This window comes from Saimiri boliviensis, chromosome 9 (assembly GCF_048565385.1).
Source record: "Saimiri boliviensis isolate mSaiBol1 chromosome 9, mSaiBol1.pri, whole genome shotgun sequence".
NCBI lineage: Eukaryota > Metazoa > Chordata > Mammalia > Primates > Cebidae > Saimiri > Saimiri boliviensis.
The window spans coordinates 100,034,112-100,055,246 of record NC_133457.1 but is presented as its reverse complement, the minus strand read 5'-3'; the positions used below and the strand labels follow the sequence as shown (position 1 = coordinate 100,055,246).

Genomic DNA, 21,135 nt, shown 5'->3' with positions numbered 1-21,135 from the left:
CAGTGGAGAAGTTCAAAACACAAACCTTTAATACATCCTACAATTCTTTTCTAAAACAAAAAATAGTTTATTTGGAATATCCTTCTTTTGACCTATATTAGGTTAAATCATATAAACTTGCCATTTTGTAGGTTAAAAAAGACTAAGGCCGGGCCGGGCACGGTGGCTCAAGCCTGTAATCCCAGCACTTTGGGAGGCCGAGGCGGGTGGATCACGAGGTCAAGAGATCGAGACCATCCTGGTCAACATGGTGAAACCCCGTCTCTACTAAAAATACAAAAAGTTAGCTGGGCATGGTGGTGCGTGCCTGTAATCCCAGCTACTCAGGAGGCTGAGGCAGGAGAATTGCCTGAACCCGGGAGGCGTAGGTTGCGGTGAGCCAAGATCGCACCATTGCACTCCAGCCTGGGTAACAAGAGCTAAACTCCGTCTCAAAAAAAAAAAAAGACTAAGGCTGGAACCATGTGCAGTGGCTCACACCTATAATTCCAGCTCTTTGGGAAGCCAAGGCAGGCAGATCATTTGCAGTCAGGAGTTCAAGACCAGACTGGCCAACATAGTGAAACCCCAACTCTATTAACAATACAAAATTAGCCAGGCACGGGGGCTCATGCCTGTAATCCCAGCATTTTGTGAGGTCAAGGTGGGCAGATCACTTAAGGTCAGGAGTTTAAGACCAGCCTAGCCAACATGGTGAACCCCTTGTCACTACTAAAAATATAAAAATTAGCCAGGCATGGTGGTGCATGCCTGTAGTCCCAACTACTTGGGAGGCTGAGGCAGAAGAATCACTTAAACCCAGGAGGCAGAAATTGCAGTGGATCAAGATCATGCCACTGCACTCCAGCTTGGGCAACAGAGCAATGCTTTGTCTAAAAAAAAAAAAAAGAATAAAATAATAATAAAAGAAAAATTAGCTGAAAATGGTGGTGAGCACCTGTAGATCCAGCTACTCAGGAGGTCAAGGCAGGAGAACCCGGGAGGTGGAGGTTGCAGTGAGCCAAGATTGTGCCATTGCACTCTAACATAAGCAACAAGAATAAGACTCTATCTCAAAAGCAAAAGCAAAAACTCTTTACTCATGTGTACATACACTGGTCATCTACGTAAGGCAAACAGCGCAGGGGCTAAGTGTGGGTTATGTTGCTGGACAGCCTATTCCAAATCCAAGTTCTTCCACCTATGCCCCTTGTTTCAGTTTCCTCATGTGCAGGATGGAGATGATGATGGTAACAACTTTGTTGAGTTGTGAGAATTAAATAAATTAAATGCAAAAAGCCTAGAAAGGTGTATGGCACATAATAAGTGCTCAATTAATATTGTCTACTATGACTATTCAATGTCATTCTACATTTCAGGAATTAACCTGCTCATAAGAAGAAGAAGGGACATACCCACCACCTACAGCCTCGCTGCATACTCATGCCAGAGGTAGTATGGTATAATACAAACAGCACAACTGTAAATCCCAGGTCTACCCTTTATTGCAGCATAAATTAGCTGTGCAAGCTAGTCTATCCAGATTCTTTTTTTTCATTTATTTATTTATTTATTTATTTATTTATTTATTTATTTATTTTAAGATGAGGTTTCACCATGATGGCCAGGCTGGTCTTGAACTCCTAACCTCAGGTGATCCACCCACCTTGGCCTCCCAAAGTGCTAGGATTACAGGCATGAGCCACCGTGCCCGGCCTTTTGTATCCAGATTCTTAAAGGAAGAATGCCAACTATTTCAAAGAGCTGAAGAAAAGGTTATGGATAATATATGTATTTGACACAAAGCAGGTGATCAACACATGGAATCCATTATCATGTCAAATATAAAAAAATTCATAAGCAGGCTTATGTTGTTTCTGGAACATAGCTGGAGACAGCTGTTTTAATTATCAAGCAAGTATGAAATCTTTCTTCGATCAGTCTTCATGTGCCCTGTAAGCACTTCACTTTTATCTATGTCCTCCTAAATGTATAAAATTCAAAACCAACTACAGAATTCCTAGTATGGCTATTCACATTTCAGTGGGATTATTATCTCCACCTTTTGGGACATCTTTTACTAAAGATTTTCTTTCTTAATACTCACATTATACAATCCAGGATAGTACCAAGCTTGTTCTACCAACATACTAAACACTGTTTTATTTTTTTAAAACAAATTACAGTGCATGTTGGTGGGGCACGGTGCCTCACACCTGTAATCTCAGCGCTTTGGGAGGCTGAGGCGGGCAGATCACCTGAGGCCAAGAGTTCAAGACCAGCCTGGCCAACATGGTGAAACCCCGTCTCTACTAAAAATACAAAAAATTAGCTGGGCATGGTGGCAGGCAGCTGTAATCTCAGCTACTCGGTGGGCTGAAGCATGAGAATCACTTGAACCTGCCAGGCAGAGGCTGCAATGAGGCGAGATCACACCACTGCGCTGCAGCGTGGGAACCAAGAGCCAAATTCCATCTGAAAACAAAAGGAAAAGGGAAAAAGACATGGCCAACCAGGAGTGGTAGCTCACACCTGTAATCCCAGCACTTTGGGAGGCTGAGACGGGGCAGATCACTTGAGGTCAGGAGTTCAAAACAAGCTTCACCAACATGGCAAAAACCTGTCTCTACTAAAAATACAAATATTAGCTAGGTGTGGTGGTACACATCTGTAATCCCAGCTACTTGGGAGGCTGAGGCAAGAGAATTGCTTGAATCAGGGAGGCAGAGGTTGCAGTGAGCCAAGATCACACCACTGACCTCCAGCCTGGATGACAAGAGTGAAAATCCATTTCAAAAAAAAAGACATGGCCAAATTGTTGAAGGATAGATATGATTGGACAAATAATCTACCAATCCAGTAAACCTTCAAAAAGGAAGCAAGTTTAGTTCACAGGATAAAAACTCCTCCCCCTGAAAAAGCAAAATCCTTGATTCCTCACAACTAATCAGAAAGTAGAGCTGGATCTCCAAAGGAGAGCAAGCTTGGCACTCAGGTGGACCAGCTGCCTCTGACAGGCAGAACTAGGATCAGAGAGACTCAGGTGAGCAAGGAAACTCCTCAGGAGGGAAGAACTGCCAGCTGTCACTATCACAAAGATGCTAGCCAAACCAAAGGCTCTTTTCAATTTGGCAACACTAAGACAAAGTAGTTGCTGCTTTTTATCTGATGGAATAAACATCAAAGAAGATCTGAGCATTACAAATCTTTAACCATGGAAGCTCAGGAAGTAAAATTTCCCAGTGAACTCAAATTAGTGAAGTATAACTCACTGTGATATAAGCAAGCTATTTTGATTACAAGCCAGTTGATAATCTACCCTGCACTGCTGGAAAAAACAATCAACACAAGCATCGGCGTGAGAAAAGCTGCAAATAGGGTACGAATCAGTTATGCATAATAGCCTGTGACAAAATCTAATAAAGTACACAATTTGCTATAATTTCAGAAGCACAAATCAAAAAAGTAGCTTCTTCTAGAAATAGTACTCTAAAGAAAAAAAAGAAGTAATTTAAAATATTATATATGGCCAGGCGTGGTGGCTCACCCCTGTAATTCTAGCACTTTGGGAGGCTGAGGTGGGTGGATCACCTGAGGTCCGGAGTTCAAGACCAGCCTGACCATCATGGTGAAACCCCATCTTTAAAAAAAAAATTAAAAAGAAAAAGAAAAAAGGAAAAACATTATATATGAATAAATATTTATATATGAATAAAATGTTTATGCTAACTTTTTAATGATGAGAAAATGTTTAGGATATTTTAAATTATAAAACAACAAAAAAGGCCGGCACAGTGGCTCACGTCTGTAATCCCAGCACTTCAGGAGGCTAAAGCAGATGGATTACCTGATGTCAGGAGTTTGAGACCAGCCTGACCAACATGGTGAAACCCGGTCTCTACTAAAAATACAAAAAAAATTAGCTGGGCATGGTGGCCAGGGCCTGTAGTCCCAACTTCTCAGGAGGCCGAGGCAGGAGAATCACTTGAACCCAGTAGGCGGAGGTCACAGTGAGCCGAGATCGTGCCATTGCACTCAGGCCTGGGCAACACAGTGATGCTCTGTCTCAAAAAATAAATAAATAAATAAATATTTTTTTTAAAAAAGAGAACAACAAAAAAGACACATAAACACTAAGACTTAAGCAATTATCCCTTTCTCATGAAGGTTTTGCAAACTGGACGATTTTACTTATGAACCCAAATTTTTAGAGATATGAAAAATTACATTCTCCAGACTTTACAACCTTATCCTAATTTTTGCACATTACAGCCAGAAGGAGCCCTCTGTATGCCCAATAAAGGCCTCCAGTCCAGCTGGCCTCCAGTCTAGCCTGTCTAGGCCCGGTAGATTCCTCCATTTGGCAGGTTGTTCCTACATCCAAGCCAAGTTTTGCTCATCCTTTGAATACCACCTCCTTGCACAATGCTTTCACCCTGATGAAAGAAGAGATTCTGTCCTGCAAGTACTTCATGGATCCTGTAGTCCTTCCCTTCTTATTTGTGTAACAGTTGGTTTTGTTCATTCCTTTTTCTAAAATGCTAAAATAGTCAATTTGCTGCCTTTTTTTTTTTTTTGAGATGAAGTCTCACTCTATCGCCCAGGCTAGAGTGCAGTGGTGCAATTTCGGCTCACTGCAACCTCTGCCTCCCAAGTTCAAGTGATTCTCCTGCCTCAGCCTCTTAAGTAGCTGAGATTACAGGTACCCGACACCACACCGGATAATCTGTGTATTTTTAGTACAGACAGGGTTTCGTCATTTAGGCCAGGCTGGTCTCAAACTCCTCACTGCAGGTGATCTGCCCACCTTGGCCTCCCAAAGTGCTGGGATTACAGGCATGAGCCACTGTGCCCAGCCTCAAATGTGCCAAATTCTTTATTTCTCTTAATTAGTGTACTGTCACAACAAACAAGGGAGCTAGCCTCTCCAAGCCTGTTTCCTTATTGTTAAATGGGAGTAAGAATACTGATTTCACAAGTCTCCTATATGTTTCCATGAGGTAGTTAAAGATAAAACCCAGTTGTTTTTTAATTGTTTTTTTGAGATAGAGTCTTACTCTGTCACCCAGGCTGGAGTGCAGTGGAGTGACCTCGGGTCACCGCAACCTCTACTTCCCAGGTTCCAGCAGTTCTCCCACCTCAGCCTCCCGAGTAGCTAGGATTATAGGCTCGTGCCACCACGCCCAACTAATTATTTTGTATTTTTAGTAGAGATGGGGTTTCACCCTGTTGGCCAGGCTGGTCTCAAACTTCTGACCTCAGGTGATCTGCCCACTTCGGCTGGGATTACAAGGCATGAGCCACCAAAACTAGCCACAAAACCCAGTATTAACAGCAAGGGGTTACTTGAATATTATTTGTTATCATTGTTATCACTCTACCTGCTCAAAACAAAGTTATGCATAATCCCAGCCAAGGGACCATGTGTCACTGGTACAATCGGCAAAATTCTAACATCTAACTGCCCTACTTTATTAATCAAACAATGAAGAATTAGTGGTAATTAATAAAAACACAATAGGAACATTAAAATTATGCAATCAGCAAAAATATTTTACATTTTAAAACAGGCCAGGCACAATGGCTAGTGCCTGTAATCCCAGCACTTTGGTAGGCCAAAGTGGGTGGATAACTTGAGCCCAGGAGTTCAAGACCAGCCTGAGCAACGCAGTGAGACCCCCATCTCTACAAAAAACTACAAAAATTAGCTGGGTGTGGTAGCATGCAACTGTAGTCTCAGCTACTCAGGAGACTGAGACAGGAGGATCAACTGAACCGAGGAGTTCCCATGCTGCAATGAGCTGTGAAACATCACTGGACTCCAGCTTGGGCAACAGAGTGAGACAGATCCTGTCTCACAAATAAATAGGGCCAGGCATGATGGCTCATGCCTGTACCAGCACTTTGGGAGGCCAAGATGGGTGGATCACTTGTGGTCAGGAGTTTGAGACCAGCTGGTCAACATGAGGAAACCCTGTCTCTATCAAAAAATACAAAAATTAGCCAGGCATGCTGGTGCATCCTTGTAGTCCCAGGTACTCAGAAGGCTAAGGTGGGAGAATCACTTGAACCTGGGGGCGGAGGTTGCTGTGAGCCAAGACTGTCCCACTGTACTCCAGCCTGAGCAACAGAGTGAGACCCTGTCTCAAAAATAAAAATAAACAAAAAGAATTAAGAAACAGTATATGCATGGAATAACTATGCAAAATAAAACTCAAAATATGGCCAAGCATAGTGACTCATGCATGTAATCTCAGCACTTTGAGAGACTCAGGTGGGCAGATCACTTGAGGTCAGGAGTTCAAGACCAGCCTGGCCAACATGGAGAAACCCTATCTCTACTAAAAATAGAAAAACTTAGCAGGGTATGATCGTGTGTGCCTGTTTTCCCAGCTACTCAGAAGGCTGAGGCAGGAAAATTGCTTGAACCTGGAAGGTGGAGGTTACACAGAGCTGAGATTGTATCACTGCACTCCAGCCTACTTGACAGAGTGAGACTCTGTCTCAAAATAAAAATAAAACTCAAAATATTATGAGCAAAATAGAAAATTATGTATAGGGCTGGGTGCAGTGGCTTAAGACTGTAATCCCAGCACTTTGGGAGACCGAGGTGGGCAGATCACAAGGTCAGGAGTTTGAGACCGGCCTGGTTAACATGGTGAAACCCCATCTCTACTAAAAATACAAAAATTAGCCGGGTGTGGTGGTGTACACCTATAATCCCAGCTACTCAGGAGGCTGAGGCTCGACAAGCACTTGAACCCGGGAGGAAGAGGTTGCAGTGAGCCAACATCGTGCCACTGCACTCCAGCCTGGGCGACAGAGCAAGACTCCATCTCAAAAAAATGAAAGAAAAGAAACTAAGTGAGCCACTGGTTATCAAATGGGCCTGCTGGGCCAAAGTCTACGTAAATCCCAGTCTACACACAGGTGTGTATTCCCCTATAGGAGGACAGTTCATTTGGAATATACACAGCAGCAGCTGGTGACACTAGCTAACTAACATCATGCACTCTTAGGGTATTAATAATGGTCACTGTAAACATGGGAGCAGTTACTCAGAGACAGAGGGCGGAAAACATGTACATTATTATTTTAAAAAAGAAAAAAAGAGAGAGAAAGAGATGAGGGTCTCCCTATGTTGCCCAGGGCTGACCTCCAACTCCTTGGCTCAAGAGAGCCTCCTGTCTCAGCCTCCCAGAGTGCTGGATTACAGGGATGAGCCACCATACCCAGAAGAAAATATTGTAAATTAAATCCTCAAAGGTGCTGGTTCAAAAGTGAGGGGGAACTCGGTTACTCTTGGAGTACAGTCATCTACTCATACCAATTTACACCTCTTTTAGAAGCAATATGGGCTGGTCCGAAGGTAGTGAGTTATCTCAATTGATTGTTCACAGTCAGTTACGGATCAAACTCCTTGTTCTACTCTTTCCCCTCTTCTCACTGCTGCACTTGACTAGTCTTAAAAAAATAATTAAAGCTTTCGGCTTTCGGCTCGGAGGAGGCCAAGGTGCAACTTTCTTCGGTTGTCCCGAATCCGGGTTCATCCGACACCAGCCGCCTCCACCACGCCGCCGAAGTTCGACCCCAACGAGATCAAAGTCGTATACCTGAGGTGCACTGGGGGTGAAGTCGGTGCTACTTCTGCGCTTGCCCCCAAGATCGGCCCCTTGGGTCTGTCTCCAAAAAAGGTTGGTGATGACATTGCCAAGGCAACGGGTGACTGGAAGGGCCTGAGGATTACAGTGAAACTGACCATTCAGAACAGACAGGCCCAGATTGAGATGGTGCCTTCTGCCTCTGCCCTGATCATCAAAGCCCTTAAGGAACCACCAAGAGACAGAAAGAAACAGAAAAACATTAAACACAGCGGGAATATCACTTTCGATGAGATTGTCAACATTGCTCGACAGATGCGGCACCGATCTTTAGCCAGAGAACTCTCTGGAACCATTAAAGAGATCCTGGGGACTGCCCAGTCTGTGGGCTGTAATGTTGATGGCCGCCACCCTCACGACATCATAGATGACATCAACAGTGGTGCTGTGGAATGTCCAGCTAGTTAAGCACAAAGGAAAATATATTTCAATAAATGTCATTTAACAACTGGTGGAAAAAAAAAATAATAATAATAATTAAAAAAAGAAGCAGTATGAAAAATCACTATTTCCAAGTAGTTACCGGTATTATCATTTACATGCTCTGTCCTTTCCCTCCTGTTTAACAGATTATCGTTTGCAGGAATCAAGAAAAAGCACAGAGCTCTCTCCTTGAGCATCCAGGCTAAAAATCTTAAGTGTCACCCTTTGCTCTTGCTGCTCCTAAATTACTACTATACTTTAGTATATGCAGAGAAAAATGGTCTGCAAATTTTGCATTTTCCTTTTTTTGACAGAGTCTCACTCTGTCTCCCAGGCTTGAGTGCAGTGGCACGATCTTGGCTCACTACAACCTTCACCTCCTGGGTTCAAGCAATTCTCCACCTCAGCCTCCCGAGAGGATGGGATTACAGGTGCCCACCACCACGCCCAACTAATTTTCGTATTTTTAGCAGAGATGGGGTTTCACCATCTTGGCCAGGCTAGTCTTGAACTCCTGAACTCGTGATTCACCTGACTCAGCCTCTGAAAGTGCTGGGATTACAGGTGTGAGCCACCGCGCCCGGCCCACATTTTGCTTTTAATAATGGTAACCAAGGCCAGGCGCGGTGGCTCACGCCTGTAATCCCAGCACTTTGGGAGGCCAAGGTGGGTGGATCACGAGGTCAAGAGATCGAGACCATCCTGGTCAACATGGTGAAACCCCGTCTCTACTAAATATACATAAAATTAGCTGGGCATGGTGGCGCGTCCCTGTAATCCCAGCTACTCGGGAGGCTGAGGCAGGAGAATTGCCTGAACCCAGGAGGCGGAGGTTGCGGTGAGCCGAGATCGCGCCATTGCACTCCAGCCTGGGTACCAAGAGTGAAACTCCGTCTCAAAAAAAAAATAAATAAATAAATAAAATAAAAAAATAATGGTAACCATGGCCAGGTACGGTGGCTCACGCCTGTAATCACAGCAGTTTGAGAAACCAGTGTGGGCAGATCACAAACAAGGTCAGGAGTTCAAGACCACCCTGAACATGGTGAAACCCCCGTCTCTACTAAAAATACAAAAATTAGCTGGGCATGGTGGCACATGCCTGTATCCCAGTTACTCAAGAGGCTGAGGCAGAAGAATTGCCTGAACCTGAGAGATGGAGGTTGCAGTGAGCCGAGATTGCGCCACTGCACTCCAGCCTGGGTGACAGAGCGAGACTCCATTTCCAAAAAATAACAATACTGGCAACCCTAAGCAGTGTTTTATTTATTTTGGGGGGAGGGTGTGGAGACAAACTCTAAGATGTCTCCTAATAATCCCTGCCTCCTGGTATTCATGCTATGACATAATCTCTTCCTCTTGAGTGTTGGCAGAAGCTGTAACTTCTTTTTTTTTCTTTTAATTCAGTCTCCATAGAGATGTCAAAAATTGCCAATGCCAACTATGCTGCAAGTTGTCACCATGGTGTACTGGGAAAGTTTTCAATTATTTCAATAATCATGCCTCAAACCTCATTGGCTACAATACTGCCACTGGGCAAAGCTGTAACCTGTCTCTAACAGAAAATGGCAAAGAAGACACTATGTCACTTTTATGATTGTATTACATAAGACTAGAGTGTCCATCTTATTAGAAAACACTCTACCTCACTGTCTTAGTGAAACAAGCTGCTATATTGTGAGCTATACATGGGGCAAGGAACTGAGTGCACCAGCAAAAAACCAAGCCCTTCAGTCTGACAGCCTACAAAGATTGAATGCTGCCAACCCTCAGGTAAGCCTGGAGCCCTCCCCAGTAGAGTCCTCAGATGAGACTACAGCGTAAGCCACCCCTTGGATTGTAAGCTTGCAGAGGACCCAGGTAAGCTGTGCTTGAACTCCTCACCCACAAAAACTTCCAGAAAACAAACGTGTTGTTTTAGCTACTATATTTGTGGTAATACTGCCATACAGCATAGAGTGGGATCAGCAGCCCTCTCATTTTCTATATATAATAGAGTAAGCCTTATACTTTCCCTTTTAGAGTAAGCTTACACTATGTTTATACTAAAAAAATTTAAAAGTTTGTAACTTGTTTTCTGAAATTTGGCTTAGAAATAAATATCCTATTTAATATTTTGTATGCCCACTGCCAATATCAAATGACCTCACAACTGGATGACTATGATTAGATGATGATGATGGTGATATTCAGTCTGGCATTCAAGGCCCACGTCACCCCAAGTAGCATCTTGCTTTCCAAACACACCACCCATTTATCCACAAGGAGGCCTCAGCTCCTGCTCCAGCAACTGCTTCATGCTCTCACAGTTCACACCCCTGTTTGGCCTGTGCCCTCCTCCTGCCATTCCTCCCTGGCTCAGCCACATCTTCACTTCCATCCAGACCCAGCTCACTCCACAAACAGGAAGACACCCAGATGGCCCTGGCTCTCAGGGACCACATGCCATCAACTCCTGCCACAAATGACTGTCTGCTGTACCTCATCATTTGCACTTAATATCTGCTCCTGGATCCTGTTATTTGTTACTTCTCCAGCCAGAGGAAAAGAGCCACTTCCCATTGTCATGTGTTCCCTCAGGACCAAGGCCAAACACAGTTGGTGTTCTTGTTGGCAATGACACCATGCGGCCCAGTAATCTGATACCTTTTTTGACATATATTTCACATACTATAATAAATACAATATTTTTCATGTCTGTGAAGGAATAACTTTTTCAGCTTGAAGCATCAAAAAGCAATCAAAGGATTAGCCGAGACCAGGTGCAGTGACTCACACCAATAATTCCAACACTTTGGGAGGGTGAGGCAGGCAGATCACTTGAGGTCAGGAGTTTGACCAGCCTGGCCAAAGTGACAAAGCCCCATCTCTACTAAAGATAGAAAAAAAAAAGCTGGGTGTGCTGGTGGGTACCAGTAATCCCAGCTACCCGGGAGGATGAGGCAAGAGAACTGCTTGAACCCAGGAGATGGAGGTGCAGTGAGGTGAGATTTCACCACTGCACTCCAGCCTGGGCGAGAGACCAAGACTCTGTCTCAAAAAATAAAAATAAAAAATGGCTGGACGTGGTGGCTCACACCTGTAATCCTAGCACTTTGGGAGGCTCAGGTAGGCCAATCACAAGGTCAGGAGTTCGAGACCAGCCTGTCCAATATGGCGAGACTCCATCTCTACTAAAAATTTAAAAATTGGCTGGGCATGGTGGTGGGCACCTGTAATCCCAGTTAGGAGGCTGAGGCAGGGGAATCTCTTGAACCCAGGAGGTAGAGGTTGCAGTAAGCCAAGATCTCACCACTGCACTCCAGCCTGGGTGACAGAGCAGGACTCCGTCTAAAAAAAAAAAAAAAAATTAAATAGCTCTGTATTTACTGATATAATCTCAAGATTATAATTTTTTTGCCATTAAAATAAATAATGATAGAAACAGGTTATAACCCATAGAGGGACGTAAGAATCCATGAGCCCATGCAGATAAACAAGGAAAGAAGGGAGATAAAGCCTCCTAAGACGGAACATAAACTAACACATATTGAAGGAATGATGAAAGTTAGATATCACCACTTGGCAGCCATCACAGTAAAAACTGTTTCAGGCAAGAAATACCAGTAGATGATAAAATAATGGGTGAAAGTTTGATGAGGAAATAAGATACTTACATAGTCTCAAAGTTTCTCTCACAAGAAACACATTCATCATAAAGGGGGTAATAACAGCTTTATAGTAGAAAAAGCTGGTGGATACTACCCTAGGTAAGTGATAGAAGTTAATGTTACCAGTAAATGAGACAAACAGGTTATCATGTGCCTCCTGATAGAATGCACTTGAAAAGGACACATCATCATTTATGTGGTATTTCTGTGAAAAGTGAATAACCCAAATTAAATTATGAGGATACATCAGAAAAACCCAAATTGAGGGACATCATATTCTTCAGAAACGTAATGTCAAGGTCATAAAAGACAAAAACTGAAGATCTCGTTTTTTAAAAGAAAAGAAAAAAAAAAGCTTATTTCCCTTGTAAAAGAAAAAAAAATAGAAGACTGTAGATCTGTTTTAGATTAAAGGAGACAAAAGAGGCCAGGAGTGGTGGCTCATGTCTGTAATCCCAGAACTTTGGGAGACAGGTGGATCATGAGGTGAGGAGATCAGGACCATCCTGGCCAGTATTGTGAAACACTGTCTCTACTAAAAACACAAAAATCAGCTGGGTGTGGTGGTGCCTGCCTGTAATCCCAACTACTCGGGAGGCTAAGAGAAGAGAATTGCTTGAACCAGGAAGTCAGAGGTTGTAGGAAATATGACAACTAAATTCAATGTGTGTTCCTGGATTGGATCTTGACCAGAAATAAAAAAAAAATTTACTCCCATTTTTGCCACAAAGAACATTATTAGAACAACTGGCAAAGTTTTTAAAAGGTCTTGATTTTGATTATACGGTGGAAATGAAAGAAAATGCCCTTGTTTTCAAGAAACACATGCTGAAATATTCAGGGCTAAAGGTCTGCAATTTATTTTCAAACAATTCAAAAAAATACATTAAAAAATCTGGAAGAGAATAAAGCTAACATGGTAAATTGCTAGCAATTGGGAAATTTTTCTATATTTCCAACATAAGGAGAGGTATAAGGGAAATCTTTTTGCTTTTTTTGCAACTTTTTTATAAATCTGAAATTATTTTTTGTCACCATTTTTCTAAAAAAACACACTACACAGATACATAAATCTAAATTATTTCAAAATATAAACTTCCTAAAAACATATTTAGGAAAAAAATATGCACCTATATATGCAGGAAAAATACTCTGAGGCCACAAATATCCAAGTGGAAAGAAAGGAACCGCACCGACATACAGTCCTGGTGAACATTTCAAGGAATGTTAACAGTCCCCTGGAATGCAGATCTCTGCACTCAGCCCCCACAAAAATCACTGAGCACTCATTCCACAAGGTGGCAGAGCTGCCCCAAATGCCAGCGTTAGGTTGGAACAGCTAGTTCTAGACTAGATGCTTGGCCTCCCAGCTCCTCCTCCTGCTACCCAGGAGACTCCCTCACACCAATTTCTCAGATAGGGACTGACTCCATCTCAATTTAGAAATGGAAGACTGTGGCACCGGCTCAGGAAATCAATCACTAACCAGTGACTAACACAGCATCCCAGCTTCCAGGGGCCTGGCTGGATGTTTCTGATGACAGTCATGGTCCTGCCCTATTTCCTGCTTACTTACATAATACATTCCTGGTGAATGAGTTCTCAACAACCTCCCTCTCCCCTAGCAATCTTTCTGGATTGTCCTGTACCCACTACTAAACCTGTGTACCAAAAGAAACACCATTTAGTTTCCAGATCAACACATTTCATTTTCCACACTCAAATAATTAGAAAGGCACCACCCAGTCCTAGGGTACTGACATCATTTGTACCACACAGTACGCTTCACACCTGGCCACCCTACTAAGCCTCTTACTCTGAGTGTACACACTGCCTTAATGAGTGCCCTGAGAGCAGAAATTTGCATCACATACTGTGCAATGACCCTGAAGGTAGGGACTCCGTTCATTTCACTTGACTTATATAGTACCCAGCATCTTCTCAGATGGAATTAGGTACTCAGCAGGAAAACAATAGTTACAGACTCTGGGCCAGGCACACTGGCTCACACCTGTAATTCCAGCACTTTGGGAGGCCTAGGCAAGTGGATTGCTTGAGCTCAGGAGTTCGAGACCAGCCTAGGCAAAACGGCAAAACCCTGTCTCTACAAAAAATATAAAACTTAGCCAGGAGTGATAACGTATGCCTGTGGTCCCAATTATTCAGGAGGCTGAACAGTGAGAGGATCACTGAAGCTCTGGAAGTCAAGTCTGCAGTGAGCTGTGACAGCATCACTACATTCCAGCCTGGATGAAAGTGAGACCTTGTCTCAAAAAAATTTAATTTAATTTTACCAACCTCTACAATGCTGACCATTAGGAAGTGTGCCACTCTAGCTAAGTCATTCCTTCATGCCAAATACTAGGCTCTTTGTGTCTATAAAACAGGGAGAATTAGTAGGGAAAAGTTAAAAAGAACTTAAATATCTTTCGGCAGGCACTAGGTAAATAAATTATGGAACATCCATACAATGAAATAAATTATACATAATTGTTTTTGTTTTTCCAGAAATAGGGTCTCACTCTGTCGTCAAGGCTGGAGTGCAGTGGTAGGATCATAGCTCTCTGCAACACTGAATTCCCAGGCTTAGAGTGATGCTCCCTTGACAGCCTCCCAACAGATGTGTGCCACCAAGCCTGGCTAATTTATTAATTTTTTGTGGAGACAGAGTCTCAATATATTGCCCATGCTAGTCTTGAACTCTGGGCCCCCATCTTGGCCTCCCAAAGTGGTGGGATTACAGGTGTGAGTCACCATGCCCAGCCCTATCTCCTTTCACAATTACATATAATTAGGCCGGGCACAGTGGCTCAAGTCTGTAATCCCAGCACTTTGGAAGGCCAAGGCAGGCAGATCACCTGAGCTCAGGAGTTGGAGACCAGCCTGGACAACATGGTGAAACACTGTCCCTACTGAAAATACAAAAATTTAGCCGGGTGTGCTGGTGTGTGCCTGTAGTCCCAGCTACTCAGGAGGCTGAGGGAGGAGAATTGCTTGAGCCTGGGAGGTGGAGGTTGCAGTGAGCCCAGATCACGTCATTGCACTCCAGCCTGGGTGACAGAGCAACACTGCATCTCCAAAAAAAAAAAAAAAAAAGGAAAAGAAAAAATATAATTAGCCAGGCATTGTGGCACACACCTGTAGTCCTAGCTACTCAGGAGACTGAGGCAGAAAGATGGCTTGAGCCCAGGAGGTCGAGGCTGCAGTGAACTATGATCATGCCACTATACTCTAGCCAGGATGACAGAGCAAAAATCCTTCTCAAACAAATAAATGAATGAATACATAAATAAACATTATCCATCACTTTACTAATATATATCCCAATGGATCTACTTGCTCTGGTTGGGAATAAAAAGTATTCAATAAAAGTGTACTTGAAAAAGGTAGGAGGTGGGAGTGTATCTGTTATGCTGCAGGATAGCAAGGAGGCCATGTGGCTGCAGCAGAATCAACAGAAAGGTGAGTCAACAGGTGGCCAGAAGAAGCTGGGCCCTGCAGGCCAGTATATGGCCCTGAGGCCCTCTTAACCAAATACTAACAGTAGTGAGCCATGGGGATATGGGCGACAAGAATGTTAGTTGAATTATTCTTGTATATTTCTACAGTTCTTTTTAAATTTATGAATATTTTTTAAATTACCCCAAAAAAGCATACAGAATTAAGACAAGACGACTGCCATAAAACAGGTGCAAGGCACAGACTGATAAAGTCTAAAGAAAATCCTCATTTTGAAAATTATATTGTGGTAATGTAGAAGAATGTCCTTGACTTTAGAAAATATGATTTTTTTTTTTTTTTTTTGAGATGGAGTCTCACTCTGTTGCCCAGGCTGGAGTGCAGTAGCACTATCTCAGCTCACTGCAACCTTCTCCTCCTGGGTTCAAGAGATTCTCCTGCCTCAGCCTCTCAAGTAGCTGGGACTACAAGCATGTGCCATCACGTCTGGCTAATTTTTTCATTTTTGTAGAGACAGGGTTTCACTATGCTGGCCAGGATGGTCTCGAACTCCTGACCTCAAGAGATCTGCCTGCCTCAGCCTCCCAAAGTGATGGAATACAGGCATAAGCCACCACATCTAATCCAGAAAAAGTACTTTGAAAAACAGTATAAAGCAAATATGGTAAATTTGCTAGCAACTGGGGAATTTGGCAAAGGTGTACTCTTTCTACCAATTTTTGACAACATTTCTAATCATGAATTATTTCAAAATAAAAACTTCTTTAAAATATATGCAGTAAAAATACCTTACAGCCACAAAATAGCTAAATGGAAGAAAAGCAATCCTGCTAATAGGCTATCTCCTATGAATGCTCGCTCACTTCCCTTCAGAAACAACAGACGCCGTGCTTCAAGAAACCCACAATTTTACATTCAGTTAAAAGATCCTTCGAGAATGAAATGAAAGTTAAAGAAAGACAAGTTCAAGGCTGGGCACAGTGGTCATGCTTATAATCCTAGCACTTTGGGAGGATGAGGCTGGAGAATCTCTTGAGCCCAGTTAAGTTCGAGATCAACCTGGGCAACATAGTGAGAAATTGTTTTGTTTTTTTTTTTTTTAAGCTAAAAGTTAAAGAAAAAGAAAATTAGCTGAGCATGGTGGTACACACCTGTAGTCCCAGCTACTCAAGTGACTGAGGCAGAAGGATCACCTGAGCCCAGGAGATCCAGGCTGCTGTGAGGCTGTGACTGTGCCACTGCATGCCAGCCTGGGAAACACAGTGAGACTCTTGTCTTTAAAAAAAAAAAAAAAAAGTGAAGTTCAGACAAAGAAAAACCATAAGAATTTATCGTCAGGAAACCTATAAGAAAATCTGAAGAAAACTGCTTATGCTGAAGAGAAATATTCAGTAAGTAATGATGAACACTGGAAATAAGCATGTGTAAATATGACTGTCACTTGTGCCTTATTGTCTTTAACATACATAATTGTGTAAAGCAAAACTTTTAACACTACATCATAAAATGTATAGCAGGCCAGGCATGGTGGCTCCCATGTATAATCCCAGTACTTTGGGAGGCCAAGGCAAGTAGATCACTTGAGGTCAGGAGTTTGAGACCAGCTTGACCAACATAGTGAAACTCCGTCTCTACTAAAAATACAAAAAAAATTATCCAGGCCTGGTGGCGCATGCCTGTAATCCCAGCTACCTGGGAGGCTGAGGCAGGAGAATTGCTTGAATCTGGGAGGCAGAGGTGACAGTGTGCAAAGACTGCACCATTGCACTCCAGCCTGGGCAACAAGAGTGAAATGTGTTCTCAAAAAATAATAATAATAATTAATTTTTAAAAATTGATAGCATATGTAGATATAATTCATGTGACAATTACAACATGGGAGAGGTTACTAGAACATTTTTACATACAAGTGGTTCAACATTAACTCTAAGTGAACTATGAAAAGTTAGGGATATATACCATAATCCATAGAGTAACTGCTTTAAAAATTCTAAGAAACACGGCTAAAAAATAACAGATGAATTAAAATGAAATTCTTAAAAAATCAGTTAACCTAAAGAAAAAAGAAACAAAAGAACAAAACACAAATAAGATAAACAGACAACCAGCCTGGCCAGCATGTTAGACAGAAAACATGTTAGACCAAAAACCAACCATATCAATAATTACATTTAGTCCAGATACGGTGGCTCACGCCTGTAATCCCAGCACTTTAGAAGTCCGAGGCAGGCAGATCAAGACCAGCCTGGTCAACATAGTGAAACCCCGCCTCCAGTAAAAATACAGTTAGCTGGGCATAGTGGCGCACACCTGTAATCCCAGCTACTCGGGAGGCTGAGACATAAGAATCGCTTGAAACCGGGAGGCGAAGGTTGCAGTGAGCCGAGATCACACCACTGCACTCCAGCAACAAAGCAAGATCACACCACTGCACTTAGGCAACAAAGCAAGACGCCATCTTCAAAATACATAAAGCAAAAATGACAAAATTAAAGGGAGAAATGAACAAACCTAGAATAATGGAGATTTTAACAACCCTCTTTTACAAATTGACAGAATTAGACAAAAGGGAAAAAAACTCACAAAACTCAATTTATCAGAGAAACACCATCAACTACCTTGATCTAATTCGCAGATACAAAACAAACATACAACAATGGTAAAATAGATATTCTTTTCAAGTGCATATGGAACATTCACCAGGACAGAGCTTATGCTGGACCATAAATTAAATCTCAACAAATGTAAAAAGACTGAAATCCTACAGAGTATGTTCTCTGATCACAGTAAAATTACATTAGAAATCAATAGCAACATAAAATACTTGAAACTAAAACAACATACTTTCTTTATTTGTTGACCAGCAACCCACGGTCAACAAATAAATCACAAGATAGATTAAACTGAACAAAAACAGAAACACAACATACCCAAATTTATAGGATGCTGCTAAAGCAGTGCTCAGTAGGAAATTTATAACTTTATTTTTATTTGTATTTATTTATTTATTTTTTGAGACAGAGTCTCACTCTGTTACCCAGGCTGGAGTGCAACGGTGCTGTCTCAGCTCATTGCAACCTCTGCCTCCCGGGTTCAAGTGATTCTTCTGCCTCAGCTTCCCAAGTAGCTGGGATTATAGGCACCTGCCACCATGCCTGGCTAATTTTTGTATTTTTACTAGAGATGGGGTTTCACCATGTTGCCCAGGCTGGTCTCAAACTCCCGACCTCAGGCAATCCACCCACCTCAGCCTCCCAAAGTGCTGGGATTACAGGCATGAGCCACTGCGCCCAGCCAGAAATGTATAACTTTAAATGTTCATATCAGGAAGAAAGATCTTTTCCTCAGGTAAAGAAAAAAAAAAGAAGAAAGATCTAAAATCAATTAGCTAAAGTTCTAGAAAAAGTTGAAGGAAAAAAGAAAGATCAAAATAGAAATCAAAGATATTTAAAAAGACAATAAAATTAAAGTAAAAGGTCAGTTCTTTAAAAACAAAATAGATAAAGCCCTAGTCATACTAAGAGAGGGAACACAAATTATCAAAATCAGAAATGAAAGGAGCATAACTTTAAAATGATAAGGGAATGTTATTAATAAAAGGTGAAAAAACATCAACAGAACAGTCAATTTTTTGTTTTTGGTTCACAATTAAAGCATAGGCAAAAGTGTGTGAAAAAAGAGGATTAATTTAACTCTAAATATGAACCTTCCACAGTTGAATTATCTTGTAATTCCACAAGGGGAGAGGTCGGTTCCGTTTTCATAGTGTTTTCTCCCACTGACGGACAGTTCAACTCCAAGCCTGCAGCCCCAGATCCATCCCCAAAGGAATGGCAAGTCTGCGTAGATGAGACCTGGCCAGCCTCCAAAGCAGACTTCAATTGACCTAGAAGGAAAAAAAAAGTTTGGAGAAACATATACATGTATGTAATTCTGGAACCGAAAGTCCTACAACAGTCTACAAAAGCCACAGACTTTTTAGAGAAAAGAATTAATCTAAAACATAAAAATATACATTCACAGGTTCCAGTAGATACAGGCTAGCCTGTGAGCCTCTCAAAAAGTGAAAGGAGAAATTGCTGGAAGTATAAACACAAAGGCACAAATGAGATGGCAGCAGAGAGAGAGAAGCAGGGCTCTTCAGTGTACCGCCAGGCCAACACTGACCCATAGACAAGCAAAACCAACCACAAATGAATCCAGAAAGTACGTCTAATGAATAAATCATCAGTGAAGAGCAATACATTATAAAAACACTGTAGTGCATTCAATAGTTTGATTTCAAGACAATTTACTACTTGTGGAAGGCAGAACACAATGACTGAGATTGATTCTCACTAAATAAGCACCAGGTTGGCAAGACAATTCCTGAACAGACTGACTCACCTTTTTCAGATTCCTTGGTACTAGACAACGTGTCTTGCAAAGGATCCGTATCAACCAAATCTGATACAACCAAGTCAGGATCTAGGATCTCATGGGTACCATTAGTGGACAGCCTGGAGGAACGTCTCCTCGATAAGTCTTTGTCAGTGTTTTCCGAGTAGTTTTTTGACTTTTCCTGGGCTATTAAACCATTAAGAGAGTTGTAGTCAAGAGACCAACAAGAAGAAATAACTCTGCTACTACAGATTTCTGGGCTGGATGTCTCTATAAGGACTTTACAGAGAGACTCCTGGAATGTTAGAGTAGAGATAAAAGAAAACACCCTTTCCTAGTTTACAGTTTTAAGTAAGGGCAAACCCTCCCTGCCAGGATAGAATTTCACTTCTTTAAGGATTCATGATCTGAAAACATGTGCCAGGTCATGTCCCAGTCCTGACAACTATGTTCTATTTTGGGGCTTCCCAAATGTACTAACTTCCAAAGTCAATAAAGTTTATAAGAGCCTTACTTAGAGCCATCACAAATCCTTTTTGGAGCCAACAGGGTACTTCTGAAATTTAAATTTATTTATACAAATCAATAAATAGTATATATATATATATATATATATATATATATATATATTTTTTTTTTTTTTTTTTTTTTTTTTGAGACGGAGTTTCGCTCGTTACCCAGGCTGGAGTGCAATGGCGCGATCTTGGCTCACTGCAACCTCCACCTCCTGGGTTCAGGCAATTCTCCTGCCTCAGCCTCCTGAGTGGCTGGGATTACAGGCACACGCCACCATGCCCAGCTCATTTTTTGTATTTTTAGTAGAGACGGGGTTTCACCATGTTGACCAGGATGGTCTCGATCTCTTGACCTCGTGATCCACTCGCTTCGGCCTCCCAAAGTGCCGGGATTACAGGCTTGAGCCACCGCGCCCGGCCCAATAAATAGTATTTTATTTTTTATTTCTTTTTTGAGACAGAGTCTCACTCTGTCACCCAGGCTGGAGGGCATGGCGCAATCTTGGTTCACTGCAACTTCCACCTCCCAGGTTCAAGCAATTCTCCTGCCTCAGCCTCCCAAGTAGCTGGGATTTCAGGTGTCTACCACAACACTCAGCTAATTTTTGTATTTTTAGTAGAGACATGGTTTCACCATGTTGGCTAGGCTAGTCTCAAACTCCTGACCTCAGATGATCCATCCGCCTCAGCCTCCCAAACTGCTGGGATTCCAGGCATGAGCCATGGTGCCCGGCTGGTAAGTAGTATTTTTTTTTCAATAGAGACAGGGTTTCATCATGTTGGCCAGGCTGGTCTCGAACTCCTGACCTTGTGATCAACCCGCCTCAGCCTCCCAAAGTGTTGGGATTACAGGCGTGAGCCACTGCACCCAGCCTAATAAATAGTATTTTTAAAGTTTCACTCTGCATATGTGAAACCCATCCCTTCCTAAGCCATTAAATTTCCAGTGGCATCCAAATCAAATGTAATTTATGGATATGGAGTTGATACCACAGAATTCAACATTAGTAGTTTATGTTTTGGGATTTCTTTTTCTTATAGCAAAAACTCCTTCTAATCCAAATGCAT

General features: G+C 42.2%; 2 protein-coding genes and 1 non-coding gene across 5 annotated transcripts in view; 1 reads left to right on the top strand and 2 right to left on the bottom strand.

Moving 5' to 3' along the window:
- PHF20 (PHD finger protein 20) overlaps positions 1-21,135 on the bottom strand; it is a 178,700-nt gene that overhangs the window by 49,995 nt on the left and 107,570 nt on the right. For all 3 annotated transcript variants that reach the window (XM_039479285.2, XM_074406449.1, XM_074406448.1), the window contains exons 8-9: positions 19,559-19,738; positions 18,879-19,058 (exon numbers count right to left, since the gene is read on the bottom strand). In XM_039479285.2, coding sequence (XP_039335219.1) covers positions 18,879-19,058; positions 19,559-19,738 — 360 coding nt within the window. The remainder of the gene's footprint in view (positions 1-18,878; positions 19,059-19,558; positions 19,739-21,135) is intronic.
- LOC120367915 (large ribosomal subunit protein uL11-like) lies at positions 7,024-8,088 on the top strand. The gene is made up of 2 exons (XM_039479704.2): positions 7,024-7,061; positions 7,463-8,088. The coding sequence occupies exons 1-2, from the start codon at positions 7,024-7,026 to the stop codon at positions 8,046-8,048; spliced, it is 624 nt and encodes a 207-aa protein (XP_039335638.1). The 3' UTR covers positions 8,049-8,088.
- Positions 9,471-9,607, bottom strand: LOC120368042 (U4 spliceosomal RNA). Its single transcript, XR_005582264.1, has one exon. It is a non-coding gene; the product is annotated as a U4 spliceosomal RNA (small nuclear RNA).